General features: G+C 39.1%; 3 protein-coding genes across 3 annotated transcripts; all 3 read left to right on the top strand.

Moving 5' to 3' along the window:
* Positions 1-7,776: 7,776 nt before the first annotated feature.
* On the top strand, positions 7,777-13,327 carry G6PD2 (glucose-6-phosphate dehydrogenase 2). The gene is made up of 10 exons (XM_089147941.1): positions 7,777-8,407; positions 9,423-9,652; positions 9,758-9,852; positions 10,018-10,132; positions 10,447-10,652; positions 10,733-10,882; positions 10,988-11,108; positions 11,195-11,424; positions 11,676-11,876; positions 12,129-13,327. The coding sequence occupies exons 1-10, from the start codon at positions 8,218-8,220 to the stop codon at positions 12,364-12,366; spliced, it is 1,776 nt and encodes a 591-aa protein (XP_089004067.1). The 5' UTR covers positions 7,777-8,217; the 3' UTR covers positions 12,367-13,327.
* Positions 13,328-14,196: 869 nt separating this feature from the next.
* Positions 14,197-20,260, top strand: LOC149019943 (putative metal-nicotianamine transporter YSL6). The gene is made up of 7 exons (XM_089147939.1): positions 14,197-14,642; positions 14,739-14,911; positions 15,728-15,825; positions 16,109-16,246; positions 16,849-17,038; positions 18,270-18,399; positions 18,879-20,260. The coding sequence occupies exons 1-7, from the start codon at positions 14,273-14,275 to the stop codon at positions 19,817-19,819; spliced, it is 2,040 nt and encodes a 679-aa protein (XP_089004065.1). The 5' UTR covers positions 14,197-14,272; the 3' UTR covers positions 19,820-20,260.
* A 75-nt stretch (positions 20,261-20,335) lies between these two features.
* Positions 20,336-22,152, top strand: LOC149019942 (11-beta-hydroxysteroid dehydrogenase 1A-like). The gene is made up of 5 exons (XM_089147940.1): positions 20,336-20,518; positions 20,668-20,860; positions 20,989-21,074; positions 21,153-21,284; positions 21,381-22,152. Exons 1-5 carry the CDS (start codon positions 20,336-20,338, stop codon positions 21,834-21,836), a joined length of 1,050 nt encoding a protein of 349 aa, XP_089004066.1. The 3' UTR covers positions 21,837-22,152.
* The last annotated feature ends 2,399 nt before the right edge of the window (positions 22,153-24,551 follow it).

Raw genomic sequence — 24,551 nt, 5'->3', positions numbered from 1 at the left:
GCCGGCCCACGAGACCCGGCGGCGACCCCAAGAAAGAATCGCACCACCCAACGAGCAAAGAAAAGGAAAAACACAGAGGATGAGCCACGAACCGAGCGAACAATCAACACAGCATCACATGTACACACACACAATCAGCATATACAGCGATGAATAAAAGAATGAACATGAAGATATGAAAACCACCATGTAGTCCACGGAGACACGCAAGATAACACACCAGCCTCCCCGAGTAGTCCATCCCTCACCCCACGGCACAAGCCAGAGAGGGCGCACACAACCAGGGGGATTAGGTCAACACCCCCCACACCAGGCCCGAGAACCGGCGCGCAAGGATTACCTAGCCCAATGCAAAGTCACATGTCCGTGCTACATGTGATCCGGATACCCCCAGCCTAAGCGCCCGGTCCGGATCGCACCATGAATGGAATCCTCAACGGGAGGCATCATTGGATCCCACCTAACCCCGAGCAACAATGCTAGGGTGGATGCCGCCATGTCCCCCACGCCGCCAACCGCCGCGGGCGATCACGAGGTCCGCTAACACATGCACTATACCACCGCATGATACCGTGGGCCGTGATGACACGAACCCCATCCACCGATATCACGGGTCACTCGGCCAAACCCCCGCCGAAAGGGTAGTAGCACTCACGGGATCTAACCACATGCATCTAGACAACCACACCGACTATGAAAAGTGCCGGACACGAGAGACAGGTCCCATACCACAGCCGCCGATAACCCAAGCTAGGAATACCAAGATAGGTAAACCCCATTCACAGTCACATACATTTATATGCATCAATCAAGTGAAGTAACCAATCACATAATCACATACAATTTACATTTAATCAATTAGCAGAGACAGAGACAGCGGGAATCGAGATATAGAAGGTAATGACAAATCATGCAACAACACACAGCCAAACACACAAGAAAACAAAAATGTGATGTATCCCACCGAATCGAGAACACAAAAAACACCGCCCAAGACCGATAACCTAGCAAATAAAAGGATAAATAAGACCCAACGGATCAATGAACACAGACAAAAGAGAACCGGGAAATCCGGCAACAGGCGGGCAACCAGCCCCAACACCCGGGACTCGGGGGAGCACCGAGTCAACCGGCGAAAGGCCGCGCACGAGGCACAAAGACGGCACAAAGCCATGCGAACCACGAGCGAAAAACCTCAACCTAAGCCCTCCAAATCACATAAAAAAAACCCACAAAATATCAAGAAACACCCAAAGGTGAGGTGAAGAACCACCTCCACGCGACAAACCCAAACGCAACGCACGCGAAACACCCAAACCCCCCCAAGCGCCCCCCTCCCCCCCAAAGCCCCAAAAGAGCTCACAAAAACGGGAGTGAGACAGAAAAGGCAATCTAAAGGTAAAAGACCAGCCCAGTGGGAGGGACAGGAAAATAGCCGCCCCACCGACCGCCCCCAAACACCAGCGAGGCCGAGCAAAGGCCCGGAGGGAGGACCACGAAAACCACCAAGGAAAACCAGAAAGCCTCCGCAAGCCCGAGCACACCAAAACCCACAAGCCCGGAGAACCCCCGGGAAGTCAAAAAGGGGCGGGGCCACACGACACCAAACCAGGCGACCCGAACCCGGGCAACCAAGGTCCGAGGACGAAGGGAGCGGACGCGGACGGGTTAGAAAATAGGGGATCTCCCTTTAAAGGATAAGTTCAACATTAGGGTTAATGGTAGAAACATAGGGTAATGGAAGCCATATTTATATATTAGAAAACAATATATATATATATATAATATATATATATATATATATATATATATATAAAAAATATATATATATATATATATATAATATATATATATATATATATATATATATATATATATATATATATATATATATTATTTGGATATGAGGTTCATCCTCAGGGAGCTTTAATTATATAATAAACCGCGAAGGGTGCGAATAAAATTTAACAGATATCCAAATCCGATTACTTATTGGATGGATGCCGATATTTTCTGGTAAGAAAATTTTCAAATTCGGAGACTCTTAAATGAATACGAATGCAAATTTGGAGGCAAACTTTAGCCATTTATAGGTCTAATCTAGACTTTGTGATAATCTCTGTTGGTGTATAGTTTCATGCTTTGGAGGACAGTAAGAATGGAGAGATAAATTAGAAGAAATACAGATTAAATATTTTAGAGAAGGGAAGTTACAGTGATAAGTGTTATGAGGGGTATTAGCATGCCCTTTTGGGGAAAATTTTTGATGTTGTAGTTATCTTTTTCCGATAATACACGTACAAAGCTGCTCACTATATACACACTTTTGAGTTAGTTAATTTGATTTACCAAAAAAAAAAAAGAAAAAAAAAAGAGCTAGTTAATTTGAAAAATATTGGTTTTCCTGAGTCGAATTGAACGGTTTATATCATTTGAGTTTCATCATGATAGGATTGTGTGGATTTCTAAGTAGGTAGGGCTGACGTATTTAATTCAATTGAAAGAGGACCGTTGATCGTGTTCATGCATGTTGATACTTCTGGTGATGAAATTATTGAAAGGTGTAGAGAGTAACAAATCCAAATCCATCAACTTCGAATGGTGGAAACTGGAAAGCAATACCGCCAGTGATCTCTCTCATGGCTTTTTTTAAAAAGTCACTCCCGATCGACTGTAGCTGATAGCTCCCAATGAATTAAAGGAAAAGATGTGGCATGTGATCAATGCCACTATAGTCTCTCTTCCTCCACTATATAAAGACATCTTTGCATCTCTCTATGTTCTGTCAGATGAGAATCCTCTCTGAGCTTCTCTAAGACCACCTCTCTGAGCTTCTACAGTTTCTTCACAAAGATCCCTTAGCCATACCTATACCCACCCCGCTATTAAACAAACCCTTATTTCTTTTAACCTCCTCACCAATGGATCCCATCAAGATAGAAAAAGCCTTGAAAAACAAATCCAAGAAAAGCCAGCTTTTAAGCACCCTCATCGTCTACTCTTTGACGGCTTTCACCTGTGCCATTTTCTGCTCTAGCCCTCTTTGGTTTTCCCCTCTGTTCTCTTCCATCAAGTCTTTCCTCTTCGTCTCTCTCCCCGAAATGAGGTTTTCCTTCTTCACCCCTAAATGTCTGTTTGTGGTTTGCAATGTCATTATCATCTTCCTTGTTGGAGAATCTAAGCTGCAGGTGGGCTCCTTGCAGTCACCAGCTACTGACATCTATGATGAGTATATGAAAAGGAGCCAAAGCTTAAGGAGGGTGTCTTCCCATGAAGACAATAAAGAAGGGAGGAAGTTGGGATTGGAGTTGCCTCTGGTTGAAGAAACCGCAAAGACTGTTCATGAAGAAGAAGATGAAGAAGAAGAAAAAGAAGAAGGAGGAGGAGGAGAAGAGAGAGAAGTCGAAGAAGGAGAAGAAGAGCCTGGTTTGCCACCTGATGAATTGAAACAAAGGGTGGAAGATTTCATTGCAAGGGTAAACAGACAAATGAGGCTTGAAGCTGAACAATTAAGTTACTGACATGTCGCAGCTGATCAGGATTCGTCAAGAGGAAAATTTGAACATCACAAAAACAAAACTATAAATATGACTGACTCCTTATACATAGTGTTGGAAGTATGACTAGGTTTCCTAATTATAATACCATTCTTCGTTAAATCTCATAGTTTAATTATATTATTTATTTTCTATATTGATTTCTTATTTGGTGTTAGATTGGTTTCTAAGTATCAGTTATTTACTTATTCTTGTAATCAGAGTGAAATTTATTTAGATCGTAATTATAACTACCCGTATTGGGAGCTATGAATAAAGTATACCTTTTGAGCAATAATTTCTTCAAATTTCAATATATAGATAAATCGTAGTTGATTAGTTCATGGTGGTTTCCATGAACATTGAAGATAAATCATTTCTTTTATTATTTATTTTTGTATGGCATTTTCAGAGGCTTTGTGGTGATGAAATTCTACTAATAGAAGTGCTTTTTCTTGAGCTTCATCCATCTTTGCCAAAATTGTCTATATTCGCTCAAAGAAAAAGATACTCTGTTGCTATTTCTTAAAATTTTTGCCATTCTCATACTTTACAAAATGCTACCATTTACTTCTTATTTATTATTTAACTTGTAGATAATATTGATAAGGAATCCGGAACCCTAATCCTAATATAATTATAATTGTATCACTGGCCAAGCAATTGACCCCAAAACCCCTTCCAATTAAAACTATGATCAAATCTATTACATGAACTTATAGAATACAAGACATACAAAAAATCTAATGAATTGATCATAGACCTTCAGATTTGCGCTAGGGTTTTTGAAACTCATACCATCCAATTCTTGCTGATTGTAACTGTTGTGCTCCAGATTTAGAAACTGAACTGAGAGGCATGAATCGATTCTTCAAAGGATCGCATGTCAAGAATGGTCACTTCAGCATTGAAGGATGGAATGCCCTTTGGGCCGGGGCTCTTTCATGTGGTGGTGGTCACAAACACTGAAACACTTCAAATAAACTTCACAACATCAAATTCCATGTGAATGACAATATAACCCTATTAATTATTAACTCGTATAATAGCGAAGGCAGCAGGAATGCAGGATTTACATGCAGTCATGCATGTATATATCAGAATATTGATCATAAATTATATAACCTGAAACAACTATATATTTCATAATATTAGATGTGAATTATGAAGCATTAATTATATTAGGTTTAGACCATCTTCTCCTTAACAAAGCCCGCTTTTTTTTTTTTTTAAAGTTAAGATGAGTTGTACTTAGAATCTCTTCACCAAAGAAAGACAGTCGTACTTAGAATCCGAAACAAGTGGTCTGGTATATACAAGTCACAAAGTAGGTATGGAAATAGTAAAGTAAAGACAATCATTAAGCCTTTGTTATATTTTTACATATGTTGCTGTTGAAATGGTGGGACCATCTCTCAATGGACAACACACAAAAAATCTGGAAAAAGAAAAGCACCTCAAGCTTTTGAATTGAATGCACAGTAAGAAACTGGGGAATTAAGGAATATCCACTCACTAGCTTGTATTCTACAATTCTTCTTTCTACTTCAAAATGAAAAAAAAAAGAAAAAAGGGTATTCTATGAATCTTCTAAGTGGGGGAAGTGCATGCGTTTGGTATTTTCTGCTCTTTTCAATAGAGAGAGAGAGTCAGGGAGACAAGAAAATTGTTTTTTTACTTAGAAAAGATCGAGAAGAGAAGATATATTGTTTGGTATGGACTCTAATTGACATGCATGCATAGGAGAAAGGTATTGTTATGATGGTGGATCTTCATCTAACCGTTGACACCCTTCGCTTAATCACGAAGGAAACCCAAGCTTCCTCTCACCGTCGATCCCCGACATTCAAACTATAATGCAAGATTCCCTTATAAAGTGATCTCGTCGTCTACTACCGTGACTTTTGCTTCCATTAATGTTCAAGGAATCCAGATTGGTCGAATTTGATTGAGACTCAACTTGCTGGATTCCTCGCAATTCCAAGCATTAGATCCAATCCAATTTATTTCTAAATTCTATAAAGTTTTTGCTGATTCCAGTTTGCTTCAGAATTGAAATCAGATTGGGTTGATTACATAAATTATAATTAAAGACCAGATTTTCTGTCCACACAGGGATTATCGGTTCATTCATTCACCATGCATGATTGTTACTGTTATGTATCTGGGCCTAATTCTGTGACTGCGGGGGTGGCAGCTCCCAAAGGGAACAGAGCTCATGGAGTTCATTACGAAACAAGCAAAGGCTGAGTTCACAAAGGCGGAGGCAACTTTGCGCTGAAAATTATTGCATTTGACGGTCTAGATTACCCTAAGATATATATGATACTAATTATATCTCGGTTTAGGGTTTTGATATAAAAACGTTACTCTCCTCCTCTATAATTGATTTTAGAAATCATTCAAATTAGTGAATTGTTTAGTAGCCACCGGCTTCTTCACCTTGAAGGGTTTCTCACGTAAAATCTTGTTTGTCTCTATATTCATTATTTTTTCTTTTTCTTTTTTCGTTATGTTATTGTTCATAGGATTCCATTCTAACACTTACAACTTAGATGTGAGTCTTATGTTCCCATCAGCAGTGAGAATTTGTTCATTTCTATTACCCATATGAATAATAGATATTAACTTAAACTGGGACGTGCTTCTTGTATAATGGTGGCAACTTTTTATGTTGAGACAATAAGACTAAAGATGTCTTATATTGAAACTTTTATCCTTTTAACTCTCTCCTCTTCTCCTCTCTTGGGCATGAGGTAATTTTAAAATTTTTATTTTTTTAATAAATAAATAATAGATCTTGAACCATGTGTTTAAACTTAATATTCAGGTCCAATGACAAGTCTGTCCATTTTGCTTTCATTAATGTCATTTGATGAACTCTTTAAGATAAACAACATTCACCATTTAATTGTGAAAAATGGAAAGATATATCTCATCTCATGCATGTCTAGAGTGTAGACATCAATTGGGTTCTTTCTGAGCATAAAATTTCAACTTTCATCAAAACTTCTCGGAGGCAATGAACATAGTGATGGAGTTGGCATTTGGGGAACTAAACATCAGATTTTTCATTTTAATTATTGAATGAGAAAAAGAAAAGGAAAACAAGTAAGCTTCATAGTAGGATTTTGTCTTGCTATTAATAATATAGCCCGATCAGGCTCAATCCAAAGGCCCAGTCAAGCCCAGTACGACAAAGGGTTTAAATGGGCTTGGACTTTTTCCAAACTCGAAAGTCTTGTGATTTCCTCAACAGACAAGCAATTAATACAGTGGTATTTTGGACAATACAATGGGCCATGAGACGTCAATGATGAGCCCATATAGTTTGGTTTCCCTTCTTGGACAGTTGGGCAGTTTGCATTGGTTGGAGCCTCGTAGTCTTTAGTTCTCCACTTCAGCTATATTTTTGAGTGATCAACCCTTCCTTCATTACATGTAGATGAAGAAAAACTACAAGTACTTGAAGTGGCTACAAGAAATTTGGATGAAAATAGAGATGCCCTATGGGCTGCAGCCCACAATAAAAATTGCAGATAAAAGTTTAAATGATAAGTTGGCCATTCGAAGTTTTTTATTTTTTATTTTTTATGAGAAGACGAATTTGACTTTTATGGAGCCTCAAGGCCCATGGGTCGAAGGGTTGCGTTTAGTAAAAACCGGCGTTCGGAGTCACGAAAGGGCGACCCAAGCTCACAGCTCACTTGCGTTGCAACGTCGATGGAAGGATGAAATGTTCCATCCTTCCGACCCCTCGGAAACAAAATATGGACTTCAGCAAAATTAGGTTATCCCTTGTTAATTCAAAATCTGACCCTCATCGACATTAAAAAACGTTCCAACAGTTGACAATGATTAATGTTTAGTAAAAAACTCATGAATTCAATTATTTTTTATTGTATATTTGAATTATATATAAAAATTATTTTGAGAATATAATTAACATATGAATAAATTAGTCTAAATAAACCTTAAATTTAAATAATAATAATAATAACAAGTGCGATCTAAAAAATATGACAAGAACACATGATAGACTGTAAAGCCATCCCTTTCAACAAGAAGGATTGGCTAGTGTTATTGACTAGTTTTGAAGTTCCTTTCACTAAAAAAAAAAAAAAAATTCCTTTCAGTGGAGAGTATGAATTTCGTCCTCCCATGGTCATCTGTATTATTTATCTATTCATTCGTCGACTTCGGCACTGTACCTAGTAGTTGCTCTTGTTTTAGGTGGAATGAAGTGACCCGGAAGGCCGGCGGGAACGGTCAAAATGTGCGAAGAAGCAGTCCAGTGTAATGAGGAATAGAATATGCTTAAGAGCACGCACCGTTGTATTGGAATCTAATATATGATGGAATCTAAAGCAGCACATGAACCATGTAAGAGACGCTCAGATCGAATCTTTGAAGACAAAATGCTTGGTATAAGGTGAACGAGTCTCTACAATTACGTGGCTCCTTATAAAAACGGAAATTAGTTTTGTCTCTTTTTATTGCCAAACCCCTGTTAGTTCCCAGTCATTAACATTTCTCCATCTGACTGCCTCTTCGGGGATCTCAAGCTCCCTCGTTGTCTCCGAAACGCTCTCTCTCTCTCTTCTTCTTCTTCTATTTCAGTTCTGAAATTTCATTTATGCGACCAGTAGTAAAGCTTCAATTTTGATATCCGAAGCATAAGATGTCGACCCTGTATTCTTCGAATTGCTCTTCCTCAGTCAATTGTTCCCGTCTTACAGTATCTTCCTCTTCTCCATCATCTGGGTATCAACCACGGATTACAGTTTCCGCACCCCCAAAACGAGTTCATAGGAAGAACTGTCTTCAGTCTTCAAGAAATCAACGCCACATCGTCGTTCGCATGCAAGCAGGTTGGTCAAATTTTGTATTTGAATGACTTCTTGGTTTTCATTGATGATGGGGTCTTCTCCATCTCCCTGCTTTCTTCTTTGAGCTGCTTTTAGCTGTTTAAGATGCGTGGTCAATCTAAGACTCTTCTTCCCCCCCCCCCTTCCCCCCTTGTTTTTTGTACTAATTAATGGGTTTCATTTGATTCGTTCCTTGTTTAATTAGGTGGATTTCTTCTTGATTAGTGCATATGTTTTATTTTATCGTGTGGCAGTTGTCTCTGTCCCGTACCAAATTCTGAGGTTTTTATCTAAGGTGGTTTGCTCACTTTTCTTTGGTGAGTCAGGGAATCATAGTCCTCAACTTGTATTCCCTTGTTTTATTTCGTTGGTTGCTCTTTAGGTTGTAAATATAAACAATCAAGTACTGGGGATTTTGAGAGGAACTAGTGGCGAAATTAGAAATTTAGAGTCGAGTAGAAGTGTAGAACCACCAAAAGTCAATGGTAGCACCTTTAGGTAACAGTAGTACGACAGAATGCATACCACCCAATGCATCAATTAGAAGCAAGATGACGAATTTCAGTCATTGGATAAACTGGAAAAAAAAAAGAATAAAAGGAATTACATTTGAATGCATCTATGGGAACTTGAAGCAATAGCTTAGAAATTGAAAAAAAAGAAGGTTATATGCAAGTGCATAGAGTCTGTAGGGTGCATGGTGATGTAATATGATTTGATTACAAGAAGAAGGCGAGGGAAGACCCAAAATGATTTGGGTTAAAGAGCAATGACACAGATGCTTCTGGTGGAAAATGTGTCCTAGAAATAGTAGTATGATGGAAGCATGAAACAGGACTTCACCTCATTCCAAATACTGGGGAGACGGGTTGTATGAGTTGAGTCTAAATTTAAAGAGTTTGCATTTTCAGACATGTTTGTTCATTTCCTGTGTTGTCTTTTACTAGATTCACTGGAGAAAGATGACACCTATGATATGTCTGTTTGTGTTTAATTTACATTGCAAATTTGGTACCAGGTGAAATGGATGTTACTGCATCATTGCCTGCAAACGATACTCCTGTGACAATATTCAAGGATGAATTGTTGAAAATACAATCTTCAGAGGAATGTATGGATACTGCAAGTTCTGATTTCAAAGAGGAGTCCACAGTCAGCATTACTGTAGTTGGGGCCTCTGGTGACCTTGCAAAGAAGAAGATTTTTCCTGCCCTTTTTGCACTTTATTATGAAGATTGCCTCCCTAAGGTTTATAGCTTATTATGTGATTTGGGTCAAATACTTTCCCCTGTTATTTCTTTTCTTTTCTGAGGAGTATTTCTAATTTTGAATGTATGTGTTTCTGTGCTATAGCATTTTACTGTGTTTGGTTATGCTCGAAGTAAGATGACCGATGCAGAGCTGAGGAACATGGTTAGCAAGACCCTTACCTGCAGAATTGATAAAAGGTGATCTTGCTTTGATGCTTGTTCTTCATTTAGGCTTATGTTTTTTTATATAATTATCTGTAACTTATTTTGTCTTTATAAGAAATCAGATGTCTTTTTTGTCATAGTCCTTTCCTTGTTTTCTTGTATGTTGAGAACTGGGATTTGCGTGCCAATTTTTTTCAGGGAGAACTGTAGCGAAAAGATGGATCAGTTCCTAAAAAGGTGTTTTTACCATTCTGGCCAGTATGATTCAGAGAAAAATTTTGCAGAGCTAGACTCGAAGCTAAAAGAACATGAGGTAATGCCGCATGTGGTTCATATTGTGAAGCTTGTTTGTTGGGAGTTTGAGTTTTCTTGGGCCAGCCCATGGTTATGTCATCCATTACAAATTTATTATTATTATTATTTTTTTTACTTGGTCCTTGTAAAAGATTCCAACTTGAGTTAAATCTAAAGGCAGCAAATTCTTGCTTATTCCAAACAAATATTTGTATTTGGGTGTGCTAAGCCCACACTCATCAAATTTCATTAATTTCATCCTTAAAGCATCAGTATTACCCCCTTTTTGGTATTCATCTTCCAGTTTGACAGTATGACAAATTGGTCATGCAGGGCATTAGGGTTTCAAATCGCCTTTACTATTTATCAGTCCCACCCAATGTCTTTGTTGATGTGGTACGATGTGGAAGCTTATCAGCTTCTTCTACCAATGGCTGGACGAGGGTTATTGTGGAAAAACCCTTTGGACGGGATTCTGAATCTTCAGCTGCTTTGACCAGAGGATTGAAGCAATACTTGGAAGAAGATCAAATATTTAGGTGACTTTCCTGTACTGAAGTGGCTTCTTGTAGGTCAAGGACTAGGACTCTATCATGAACATATTGCAATTTTTCTTCAGGATTGACCACTATTTGGGAAAGGAACTAGTGGAGAACCTATCTGTACTCCGGTTCTCAAATCTCATTTTTGAACCTTTATGGTCAAGGCAGTACATAAGAAATGTGCAATTAATTTTTTCTGAAGATTTTGGCACTGAAGGAAGAGGAGGGTAAGCTTTCTTTACAATTTGGCATTTATACTAGCCTCAACATTTTTTTCCCCCTTTGGGGTGGGGGTTCTCAGTTTTCTTACTTTACATATCTATTAAATTCAGGTATTTTGACCATTACGGTATTATAAGGGACATTATGCAGAACCATCTGCTTCAAATATTAGCTATTTTTGCCATGGAAACTCCTGTTAGCTTGGATGCAGAAGACATCCGGAATGAAAAGGTTTTTGAAGGAAACATAAAGTCGTATAACTTTTTTAAAATACGGGTCAAAAGATTTCCTATATTAATTTTCTTTCTCTTTGCCAGGTCAAAGTTCTTCGCTCAATGAAACCTTTGCTACTCGAAAATGTGGTGATCGGGCAGTATAAAAGCCATACCAGAGGGGGTATCAAGCACCCAGCATACACAGATGATAAAACAGTACCTTCAGGCAGCCTTACTCCAACATTTGCAGCAGCTGCTCTTTTTATTGATAATGCAAGATGGGATGGGGTGCCATTTCTATTGAAAGCTGGGAAGGCATTACATACTAAGGGGTATGTGGGAGTACTTATCCATTGTTGGTCTGTTCAATTGGTACCTAGCTTTCCATACTAATAATTTAGGCCTATGCTTTGGATGCCAAGAAAAAGAAATGAAAAATTCAAAAATTCTGAATTTGAAGGAGGGAGATAGGCATATAAATCAAATCATTGCATCATCATGATTTTTAACTTGGAGAGTGAGTGTGCTCTTTTCAAACGACTAATTTGACAGAAATGTTAACTGTGTGCCTTTTTTTTATCAGAGCTGAGATCAGGGTGCAATTCAGGCATGTTCCTGGTAATTTATACAATAAGAGTTTTGGAACAGATCTTGATCAAGCAACAAATGAGCTTGTTATCCGGGTTCAACCTGATGAAGCTATTTATCTGAAGATCAATAATAAGGTCCCTGGTTTGGGGATGAGGTTGGATAACAGTCATCTAAATCTTCACTATGCAGCCAGGTAAATTCTGAAAACGTCTTATGTCGATGTTAGAGGATAATACCTGTTAATGTTAAAGACCCAGAACCTTCAGGATGCCTAATGGTTTCTGTGAAGGTGGTTCAACTGGTTTAGCTTGTAGCCTAACAAAATTTATGGGACCCCTAACTTTGTCTTTGATTTTGTTGCATTATCTTTTGTGATTGTTATTCCTTTGACAATTGTCAAATGCAATTGTTTTTGATTGATAAAAAATGTTTTGGATGATTGTAGGTATAGTAAAGAGATTCCAGATGCATATGAAAGGCTTCTGCTTGATGCTATTGAAGGTGAGAGGAGGCTGTTCATCCGGAGTGATGAGTTGGATGCGGCTTGGAAACTCTTCACTCCTGTATTGAAAGAGTTGGAGGAGAATAAGATAATACCCGAGTACTACCCTTATGGGAGTCGGGGACCGGTTGGTGCCCACTACCTTGCAGCTAGATACAATGTGCGATGGGGGGACCTATAGTGGCTACAGTTCTGATGGGTTTTTTGCTGCCACCTCTCGTTAGCAGAAGGATACAGCCTAGGGAAGACCAAATGTTTCTCTTCTTTTTTGGGTTTTTTGTTTTTGTTTTTGTTTGGAGATCCAGTTCAAATGAATCATGTATTTTCTTTTGAATGTGTGATATGTGTTTTTACATCACATCAAAAGGTTGATGTTTTTAATTTAGTCACAATCTTTGATGTGATTTGTCAATATGTGTCACACATCCACAAGAAAATAGATGGTCTATTTTCTTATCAGAAATGGACCGGATAAACTTCTGGAGTTGTGTTGTGTTTGTGTTGGGATGGGAAGGGGTTGCTCCATTAGCGTGCTTGCCACTAGAGTAGCCTTCAGATTGAAATGGAAATGATCTGCATTTTCTGTTGAGACAAAGGAAGTGTATTGAATGATTGAACAGCTCAAATTCCTTCATTCGTAAGGGTATTAGCCTATTAGGAGTTTTAAAAGGTTTTTTTTCCCCAGCTAAGGATGAATCGAGGGACTGGAGGGAACATAAGGAAACTGAGTGTTGGATAAGGATAGCTGATGAATCACTGTGTAGATCGCTCACAATTCCCAATTCAGTCTAAACCATCGACCTTGTACGTTAGCCTGGTTGATCCAATAACTATGGTGTGCCGACCTTATCAACTATGAGTGTGTCACAGAATCAGGAATTCAGAAAAGAGACAGGGAAGAGTAACTGAGGACTTGTTGATCGATTCAGCTGTTAATTTAGTTTGATTCTTCAGGAGAAGATCACCAATTGGAAACAGGGATATGCCTCAGAATAACACGAAAAATAACAAATTAGTTTTGGTAATTTATGCTGACATGGAGGAGAAAAATGAAACCTAGCCTGAAACATAGAATCTGGATCGAAAGATGGTACCAAATCAGAGAATTCAAGTTGTTACGGAGGTTAGCTCTTTAAATAATCACTTCCAATTTACTACCCTTTTCTATTTTGCCATTAACCTAGTACAATTTGATCTTGTGAAGAACTCCACTCAATTGCTGCAAGGACCATGGCCCAATGGGCCAGGACCTTGCTTGGCATGCGCCTTAAATGCGCATGACTGAAACGATTTCAAATGGGCCATGCCTCTGGTGCGGACCCTCTTTGAGTTTCGGTATTGGTCTCTTTCAATTCGGAATGCCCATAAAATAATTTTGACAGATCTTATTTGATGAACCGAAATTTCGCTTGACTGTTATGCGCATAAAATACCAATTTCAAACACGGGCCATGCCTCTTTGAGTTTTGGTATTGGTCTTTATCAACTCCGAATACCCGTAAGAGACAAGCTGTAACGCTCACTTCTGCATCAAATCGGATGAGCATGATGTGACCCCATTAAACTTAACTTCGACTCAACAACTATGAGACGTGGGAAGACTTCCGATACATGCACGGGAAGCAGCATCTTCAAGGATATATCCGACTCAACAGCTACTCAACAAATATATCCGTAATATTTTTTCATAATCTACGTAGTGGTTCTGTAGCTGTTAAACGGAATAATTTTTAGTTTAACAGAAAAATCTGAAATGTGGTTCTATTACTCTACTGGATGAATCATGAATGAGATCATTGGGATGCCCGCAATGCGCGAGAGAGTTGCTCCTGCCTTTTGTCATTTGTCCTCTCCCTCCCTCGAGACCTAATCTTTAATTGCTAATCCTTAATTTACTCCATTCGTGATTGTGTAGATAATAGATCGGTGCCAATAAATTGTTATTGAGTGCTGTGGAGGAACTCTCTGAAATCGTAGAGAGAGAGAGAGAGAGAGAGAGAGAGAGGAGTTGAATGCTGAACCCAGAATCGGGGCAAGACACACAAAGACGCAGGGGGAGAGAGAAAGTTCGATTCTGAATCCAGAATATGGGGACGGAACACGGGGCAGCCGATTTTGAGATATCGGAACCGCTAATAGAATCTGAGAAGATCACCAGAGATGTTGACTTCGAGATACCGGAGGAGATCCCACCATGGAAGAATCAGATAACGATTCGAGGATTGGTTGTGAGCCTCATTCTGGGGACCTTGTTCTGCATCATAACCAACAAGCTAAACCTTACTGTGGGTATTATTCCCTCCCTCAATGTCGCCGCTGGTCTGCTCGGCTTTTTCTTTGTCAAGTCATGGACAGGTTTCCTCTCCAAATTAGGCTTCTCTGTTGCCCCTTTCACCCGCCAGGAGAATACCGTCATCCAGACCTGTGTCGTCGCCTGCTACGGCCTTGCTTTTAGCGGTAATTTGCCCTATTCTTTGTTGTTTAAGCCCAGCTATCTTAATTTTGATGAATTCTTCGCTACATGTCATTTCTGGTTATGCTTCTGTGTGGCAGGGGGATTTGGTTCATACATGGTTGCAATGGACGAGAGGACTTACAAACTCATTGGTGTTGATTATCCTGGAAATCGGGCGGAAGATGTTAAAAATCCGGCTTTGGGTTGGATGATTGGCTTCATGTTCGTTGTCAGTTTTCTTGGACTCTTCAGCCTTGTTCCACTTCGTAAGGTATATACCTACCTCTTCTGATTCTGAAATTCGCGGCAAGGGATTAAGTTCGGATCCTGTAAATGTCATGTGCTTGAATCACTGGGAAAAGAACTAAATTTGGGAGTCAATGAAAACTCACAAAATCTAATATGGATCCATGAAGATTCTAGCTGTCTCTTGGAGCTTTTTTGCTGTGTTTTTGTTAATAAAATCTTATTCGTCCCAAAAAAGAAAAAAAAATTCTAGCTCCTCGCAAACTTTCTAATTGAGAGAACTTATAGTGAAATGCCATCCGTACTTTTTATATGAAATACTTTAGTTCAGGAGTAAATGAAAATCTACTAATATCACCAAACCATCAACCATGACCTTTTTCGGAGCTATACAAGATTACATTAGGAGATTCCCCAATCAGAGCTTCAACTGCTGATATCATCTTTATAAATCCCACTAGCTGGTGATGTAGTAGGTTTAGGTTATGTAATCGTTTATTGGAAGTGGTACTTTCTGTAGGTTTAGGTTATGCAATCGTTTATTGGAAGTGGTGCTTTCTGAAAGCACTCATCTCTACTCAGCTTTATCCAGATACAAATATTTATTATGGACCTGATTGAATATAGACTGTTAGGACTTTATTTAATAGATGAGGACTACAAGCTTGAGTCCTAAAAGACAAGAGAACAAATATGAATATTACTCTTTAGAATTTGCTCTGAATTTGAGTTGCTTGAGTGTGTTCAACCTACATGTCTATTTTTATTATTTATGTTGACATTGAAATATCTTGTCTCTGATGGTAATGAAACTTATTTCTTTTTCTTGTGAAATTTGTAGGTAATGGTCATGGATTACAAGCTCACATACCCCAGTGGGACAGCCACAGCAATGCTTATAAATAGCTTTCATACAAGAAGTGGTGCAGAGCTAGCAGGGTAAGCTGTTCATTTATATGGACTTGAATATGATATAAACTCACCATCCTTTCATCTTTGTACATATTGCAAAAGCCCTGGCTTACTGTTTGAGGAATGCTCCTATTATGTTCCTGTAATTTAGTTCAGAATGGGTAAATTTTCTTCTGGTATCCTTGGTTTACTTGTGAAATATCACTGTCCAATAATTAGTGGTACTATTTTGCTTGCAAACAGAGTTTAAAGTAGTCCTTGTTAACTGTTTCTTTCTGCTTCAAGCTTTGGTGTTTATCAACTTTTGCAGGAAACAAGTTTACAGCCTCGGGAAGTATCTAAGTTTAAGTTTCTGTTGGAGCTGCTTTAAGTGGTTTTTCAGCGGTGTTGGAGATTCCTGTGGCTTTGATAATTTCCCCAGCTTTGGTCTGGAAGCCTTTAAGCAAACGTAAGGCTCTAATGCCTTTATTTATCCATTTATTTATTTTTATTAGTAACTTGTCTTCTCTTAATAGTCTTTTTTGTGGTAAATCGTCCTACTCCTTCCAGTAGATGGTACTGTCTGCCTCCTAACCAAGGGTAGCAGGTCTAATCCAAAGAACAAACTTAGTTGGACTTGTAAGAACAAAAGATGACTACTTTTCACCTTGCATATCTTTTTCTTGGGGTAGAATTTCAACTTGTATATCAAACCAGAAGTTGAAGCTCAATCATACCAGCAACTGGTAAGAGGCTTGTGTAGTGAATTTGGGCCATGGTTAGTTCTGGAGGTGGCGACCCAATGAATCTGTGGATGCAGATTTTAATGATCAACATGTATTTGTGACAAGCATCAAAAGATCCTCCAGAACAAAAATTAGTATAAATCGCAGAATGCAAAAATTCTGTTTTATGGGATATGAAAATTGTATGTTTGGTTTCTATATTTGCGTTAATTTGTTTCTTTGAAACAAAGGTGCCAACTCATGCAGAATACTGAAAATTGGCTGTGAAAAAAATAAATATATATTCATTGAGCTAGTTGATTCATGGATTTCTTTTCCTGTGCAGATTTTATTTTGACTTCAGCCCAACTTATGTCGGATGTGGCCTTATCTGCCCCCACATAGTCAACTGCTCACTTCTTCTTGGGGCCATTATATCTTGGGGTGTGCTGTGGCCCTTTATTTCTAAACATGCTGGAGATTGGTACCCAGCTGACCTTGGTACCAATGATTTTAAAGGACTCTATGGATATAAGGTAGATTTGAATAATTTATCTGATAACAAATGCAGTTAATCAGTTTTCTGGTGTTGTTACCATCCTTCCCCTTATAATTAGTTCATGACATACCTATCTGCATATAAAGCACACATGCACTCATGTGTGAACACTGTAGGAAATAAAGGTGCAGACAGGCACATCTCTAGATGAACTCAGACAAGTTCTGATCAATAGTAGAGGAAAAAAAGGCAATGCTCCGAGATCTCACCCCTTGAAGCTGTTGCACTGGTTAGTCTGTTGCATGGCCTTCAGAGTGGGTGAATCAGTTTTAAGATTTATCTTTTGTTTCAGACTGATGATCAATTTATAGTCTGACCTGGCAGGTGAACCTGTGATCTCGATCGAGTACATAAAATGGGTCATGACCCAGTTTAATCTTAACCCAGCACATGCTTTTTATAAAAATATGACAAGAATTTTACCAAGTGGATGGTAGTTATGGTAGTTGTCATTTATAGGAGTTATTCCCATATCATATTAGAGCTGCTCTTGGAGTAGCAACAAGAAAGTTGCCTGAGGTGGCATGGGTACGTTCAATGGGGGCTTTAAATGCCCATGTACAGTTTAATCCAGATCGAAGGAATTGGAAGAACTAGGGGCAGACTTAAGATAACTTTAGAAGAAGTGGTGAGAAATGACATGCGTAGCTTAGGCTTTGTATCTAGTATGGCCTCAAATTGAACTGATTGGAAAGCAATGATCCAAATATCCGATCTCATTTAGTTGCGACAAGACTGCTTGCTGTTGCTGCTATTGTTGTTATGGTAGTGATGGAAGCAACATTTCAACTTGCATAATGGGCGGTGGCTAGGCTGGTTTCCAATTACAACAAATGACTGTGAGGTTTGCTGACCGCCCTAGTGAATTTGACTTGGATTTCGGGCATTGGACCCTGTAAAGTAGGGGATGGAATGTAAAATTTATTTTGTGACTCTGTGATTGGGCTGTGAGTCATGAAGCCCACAGAATTTGTGAGAGACATTTCGATTTTTAAATTACTAATTCTCTCCTAGAGTATGGTGGAGTTTGACAAAGCTCGAGAACTGCTAATTCCTTGTGGACAAGCTGTTAGATCCGACTTTCTAAGACACTAGTATTTCTCTCTAGTTTGCAAAAGTGGGAAAACGCCTAAGCTTCATCTTTTTTATTTCACATGTTGTATACTTGTTTTTACTCTAAATGGCTTGGTACTGGATTTATTTGCCAGGTATTCATAGCTATATCTCTTATACTTGGAGACGGGCTGTACAACTTGATTAAAATTATATCAGTAACTCTGAAGGAAATGTGCAGCAAGAGCACAAAAGAGAACCTTCCAATTATTAGCGAGATTCAAGGTTGGTATAACTAGTGGGCTGTTGGTTTATGCCAAAACCATGCTTCCAAGTACAACTGGGTTTTGTATTGATTGCATAAAACAGTGAAGTTATTTCTAATCGTGTGTTCTTGTTTTTTGATTGTGTGAATGGGTTTCTATGATTTTTAACCCAAATTCACTTCTAGATGTAGGAATTTAATAATCTCTTCTCGTTTGGCCGTTTCTGTATTTTCTTTCTTTTCAAGTAGCTTTTTGTTTCTTAAATCAAATATTGTTTCGTTACATCTCAAATGATCAAAAGAGGGTGGGGAACGTTATTCTTGCAAATAGAAGGAAATGCTTCTTCGTTCTTCTCTTGTGGGCATGGACTTGGAAAATTTTTTGCTCAGCCAATTTGATGCAGCTAAATCTGAATGTAGAATATGTAGATAGAAGCCTGACACAAACAGTATGATGATTTGCAAATTGATTGTTACTGATAATTGTTGCTGTCTGCAGATGACGAGACTTCAAATTTGTTGAAAGAAGAAAAGAGAAAAGATGAGGTATTCTTGAAAGATAGGATACCTCCGTGGTTTGCGGCTTCTGGGTATGTGGGACTGGCAGCAATATCTACAGCAATAATACCCTTTATCTTCCCACCATTGAGATGGTACCTGGTACTTGGTGCCTATATCATTGCCCCAGCTCTTGCATTCTGCAACTCTTATGGCACTGGGCTTACTGACTGGAACCTGGCTTCTACTTACGGAAAGATTGGCCTTTTCATCTTTGCTGCTATGGTGGGTAAGGATGGAGGAGTCATTGCTGGGTTGGCAGCATGTGGAGTCATGATGGCGATTGTGTCCACGGCTGCAGATCTAATGCAAGACTTCAAGACCGGTTACCTCACTCTATCATCGGCTAGGTCCATGTTTGTGAGCCAATTGATAGGGACGGCCATGGGTTGTGTTATTGCACCTCTCACGTTCTGGTTGTTTTGGACTGCTTTCGAGGTTGGGGATCCAAACGGCCCCTACAAAGCCCCCTATGCAGTAATAATGAGGGAAATGGCTATCCTAGGAGTTGAAGGCTTCTCTGAGCTGCCTAAAAATTGTCTGGCTTTCTGCTGTGTATTCTTCGTGACAGCATTGGGCCTAAACCTGGCAAGGGATATGACTCCAAAGAAATATTCTCGCTTCATCCCCGTGCCTATGGCGATGGCTATTCCATTCTACATTGGAGCTTACTTTGCCATTGACATGTTTGTTGGGTCTGTGATCCTGTTCGTATGGGAGAAAGTGAACAAACAGGGTGCAGAGGATTACGCAGGAGCGGTTGCATCTGGCCTGATATGTGGTGATGGCATCTGGACAATACCTTCTGCCATTCTCTCCATCTTCAGGATTGAACCTCCTATCTGTATGAACTTTGGTCCTTCGGCTAACTACCGAACCTAGCGAGGATTGCATTCGTCCTTTTTTACGAATCCATCCCTCTCATTGTACATACAGACTGACAATAGGAATGCTTGGGTCGGTGTATGTATATCAGCTTGTAGTGATAGGTGTGGCAAAATTTGTACGACGGAGACGAAAACAAATTTCTACTTCGTTAGCTTTTGTTATGAATCAAACGAATCCTTTATCTTGATGTGTTCATGGGTCCATGTGGCACACACTCCCCAAAACGATGAGGCGGTTCTGGATTTAGATGCCACTGCCAACGCGCTGAATACAGAACAACCCAGAGAAAGCGATAATCTTCAGGTGTCATCAACAAGTGTCACTCCCACTTCCATTTCAATCTGCAGGAAACAACCCAGCGTCACCTCAGCCATTCTTAATAAATAAACCTGTACAACGCAACTCATGCTTCCCCCACCTTCAAGAGTATTACAAGACTCCGGACTGTCGTCTTCCTCATTGTGAGTTCTGTATATTGTTAAGTGACACATATAGGCAAAGCTGTATACGATGGAGTGGATTCACCAGATCATGAACTTAGTCGCTGTTCCCACCACTCTCATGACTCTTTTCCTCTTCCTACCAACTTTCCTGTTTTTCAAGTTTTTATTCAATATTATTAGGTCCGTCTTCACTGAGAACGTCTCCGGTAAGGTCGTCCTCATAACCGGAGCTTCTTCCGGCATCGGTGAGGTTGGTTTTCTTCTCTTTCGAACCTGTCTAGACAATGAAGGGAAGTTCATTCTACAAGTTCTTCCCCTCCCTTGTTTGTTTATCGGCTTTTACTATCTTATTATGTGTTTAACGTACTGGTGTTTGTGATTCTTTTCACTGCGCCGCAGCAACTTGCGTACCAGTACGCGATAAGAAGAGCATGCCTAGTCCTGATTGCGAGGAGGGAGAAGAGTCTTCAAGAAGTCGCCGAGAGAGCTCGTGAATTGGGATCTCCCAATGTAATACCGATCACCGCTGATGTTTCCAAGCTCGACGATTGCAAGCGCTTCATTAATCAAGCAATTGAACACTTTGGCCGATGTAAATGTTCCGAGAACCCAAAAACAAACTTCTCACTGTCACTCTGTTGAGGGAAGTTTCGCCCTGCTAAGCGAACAGCCTATACTAATGGTAGAAAGGTATACTCCATACCCTGTTCTGTTTTGCAGTGGATCACCTTGTGAATAACGCCGGGGTGGTTTCCGCCTGCATGTTTGAAGAATTCACGGACATTACAAGCGCCTCACCGGTGATGGTAATTCCCTTCCCCTTTCTCTGCCTCTAAAATTTTTCCTTTTTCTGTCCATAGCTAATAGTTTCTTCCTCTGTGCAGGATATAGACTTTTGGGGTTCAGTGTACACTACCCATTTAGCAGTTCCTCACCTCAAAAGGAGCAGAGGAAAGATTATTGTGATCTCTTCAGCCGCCGCATGGTTGCCCACGCCCAGATTTAGCATCTACAATGTAATTGACATCCCAAACGCATCATCTTCTTCTGTCCTTTCTCTTAGTATTCTGGATCATAGGTTTATAATTTTTCTGCTGTGGGTGGTGCAACAGGCAAGCAAAGCAGCGATGTTAAGCTTCTTCGAGACATTGAGGGTTGAACTGGGTGAAGACATTGGTATCACGATAGTAACACCAGGGTTCGTCGAGTCAGAGATAACGAAGGGGAGATTTCTAACGAAGGAAGGAAAAATGGAGGTGGACCAGGAGTTGAGAGACGTACAGGTAGGGATGATGCCAGTGGTGTCCGGAGAGGAATGTGCCAAATCTATTCTCAACAGCGCTTGCAGAGGGGATCGATACCTGACGGAGCCTTCTTGGTTCAGGTTATTGTACCAGTGGAAGGTGTTGTGCCCTGAGGTGGTAGAGTGGTGTTGCCGCTTCCTCTACGTCCCCGGCCACGGTGATTCAAATAGCGATGCTCTAAACAAGAAACTCCTCCATTTCACCGGCGCAAAGAAATTTCTATACCCTTCTCCCATCCATTCCCCTGAAATCAAATCTGACTGAACTCGAGAAAAGCATGATTGAAGCCTGTGTAATATCATATGTATATAGTTTGAAGCCTGTGGTTGTTCGATGTTTCCCCTTTCAGAATTCTTGTTTCTGTTTATGGGTTAGTTTCTACTTTCTACTTTCTACCTTGGGTTACATACTCAGTTATCTTTTGGTTAGTTTAAGCATCTGGAAGTGGGATTTATGTAAGAATCCCAAATTATCCCTCAGGCTTGGGCCTGGGCCTCCCTACGTCTTTCATGGATCCTTCAAATGTTTTTTCTGGGTTTGACGTGTAGACTGTGTAGTTTAATTTTAAGACTATCGCTTCTTCTCTGGTATATTTACATGATTCTAAATGTGTATTTGAAAAGAAAAAAATAATATTCAGATGGGTTTTATATCTGCGAATGATTCAGATCCATCCATGTCGAAGAAAATCTAATTCGTAATCTAACAGTCCTAGTTGTTCCTTTTTCTTGATTCAAAAAGCAGAGCAGCTGAGCAAAGCTTTTGGAGAAAGGTAATAAGCCTTGGGGGCCGGGAGCGAATGATTTTAAGGAAAAATCAATAACGATTCTATTGTATCCAATCTTTCTTCAAGGTTGGTTCAAGTCTTACATTAACATATATAAAGCGGTGAGAACGTTCTTCTTTCCAGCTTTGAATTTTTGTATCGCCCGAAGAAAATATGTCAAAATCACTGAACTTTCAAGAAAGGAGGTTAGAGAAAGAGAGCGAGGGAGGGCGAGGGGACCCCATGTCTCCATGGTGGGATACAACTGATGACAAGAGATGCAAGCACCAACGCACACATAACCACGCCAAAACCCAAATGATATTTTTATCTGTCTTTTCTATATCATCTTCTCCAATAAATATCTCACACACAAAGCATATCAAGCGAGCTCATAACTGCATGCCAGAAAATAAAGAAAGATCAATCTATAAAGAGCCCTCCATGTCCACATCTCCTAAAACAACCTGATCGATGATCATTTTTTCACACTTAAACAAATAGATATGCAAGATTTCTTGCGCTCAGATTGCTTGAGAAAATTAATTAACCAAAGAAAAGCTAGATAAGGAGTTGGCCGGTAGCTCTAAATTTGAATATATATACTTGAACTCTCATTAGAGCTTTGGTTGTCATGGATAGGTAAAGTAGTTAGAGAGGCTATTATAATCAGACCAACTGGCGATTCTTCCAAGTTGGTGCAACTTTGAATTCCTTGCCCCAGAAAAAAATAATATTCGCTTTACAGACTTCAAACTTGAAAATAGGGGATGGATGATGAAGAAAGGAGTAAGGCGGCAAAGTGGAAAACAGGAGCATCAAGAAAAAAAATACTTTGACCCTTGCTAACTCCCATTTTTAAATTTCTTCTAGAAAATATTTTGACAAATTTTTAGTATTTGTTACAGAATAACAAAATCATATATATATATATATATCTTTTCCATTCAGAAAGTAATTTTGATTTTGTTATATTCCTCGATGTGGGGTAAGTTCTAGTAGTATGACTAATGGAAATTCTTTCTAAACTAAAACCACAAAAAACAAAACAAGTAAAAAGATCATATGAAAATAGAGTTTTACATGCATGTATGAACATGGATAATCGTTTTTCAGGTTGGCAGGAAAAGTAGTGTGGAAATGATGGAATCCATGTAAATGCCTAATGTATCCTTTCTGCTTTACACCAACCATATGCTCCTAACAGTTTTAAATTTATGACACTTATTGGTTAATGGTGGCTTCCACCCTACCATTTCCTCAAGGAGAAATTTTTGGTATTTATTTTAATTTCTGTTTCTTTTTCTAAGAAAAAAAAAAAAGGAATTACCTTTTGACTATCAGAAGCCAAAATTTCTTTGGTTCTAAGAGTAATGGGAGACTATATAATGTTTGTTTGCTGACATTTTTTTAGTTTATGAATCGCAGGAATATCTTCAAAAGTTCAGAAGAGTGTGTCTTTCTTGGTTGAAATTATCACAGTTAGCAAGAATCAAACAGGATTATGCAAAATCATTACTTGCAATAGAATTCCAAATAACTGTAAGATCTTGTTGTCAAATTTTCTTTGATTGGAAGACTCAGGTTAATTTATTGCGTGTTTGAAAAATGTTCATTTAATTTACTGATTTTAGATTCTTTGGATATATATAATTAATGTATATATATAATTGATCATAAAGTGGAGCTCTCAACGCTCTCCTAAGAATTATTTTCTCCATGGCCTCGGCAAAGGATGGAGTGAGACACTTGCTCTCATGGTCACTTTCTTCTTTTAATTGGTGAAAATAAATACCCTCATCTGAAAGCAGCACAATTTGGTTCTCTTCATTAATGATAAAATTGACCCATGAACCATAACACACTTTACCTTAGCCAAGGTTAAAGTGACATTTCTCCTTCACTTTTTTCATTGGTTTTAAAACCTTTTTTTTCTTTCTTTTTTCTGGTCATCTTCGGACTAGTCTAAGGACAAAGGGGACGAAAATTTCAACCGACGACTTCTTTGGATTTATTATCTTTACCCATAAAGCTATTACTATTGCTCTAGAAGCATGTCCATTTTTTGTTTTTAAACTTGTAAAAATTTTATTGTTATTATTATTTTTTGCGACTTCAGTAACTTTTCTCAAATTCTTCATTCCAAAAAAAAAACATTTAGTTGAATTGAATAATAGGACAATGGTTCTCTCCCAAACAGTAACAATAGAAAT

This window comes from Hakea prostrata, chromosome 3, assembly GCF_041222555.1.
Source record: "Hakea prostrata isolate BN-2017 chromosome 3, UWA_Hpros_2, whole genome shotgun sequence".
Classification (NCBI taxonomy): domain Eukaryota; kingdom Viridiplantae; phylum Streptophyta; class Magnoliopsida; order Proteales; family Proteaceae; genus Hakea; species Hakea prostrata.
Note: the sequence above shows the minus strand (reverse complement) of the source record. Positions and strands in the feature narration are given on the sequence as shown.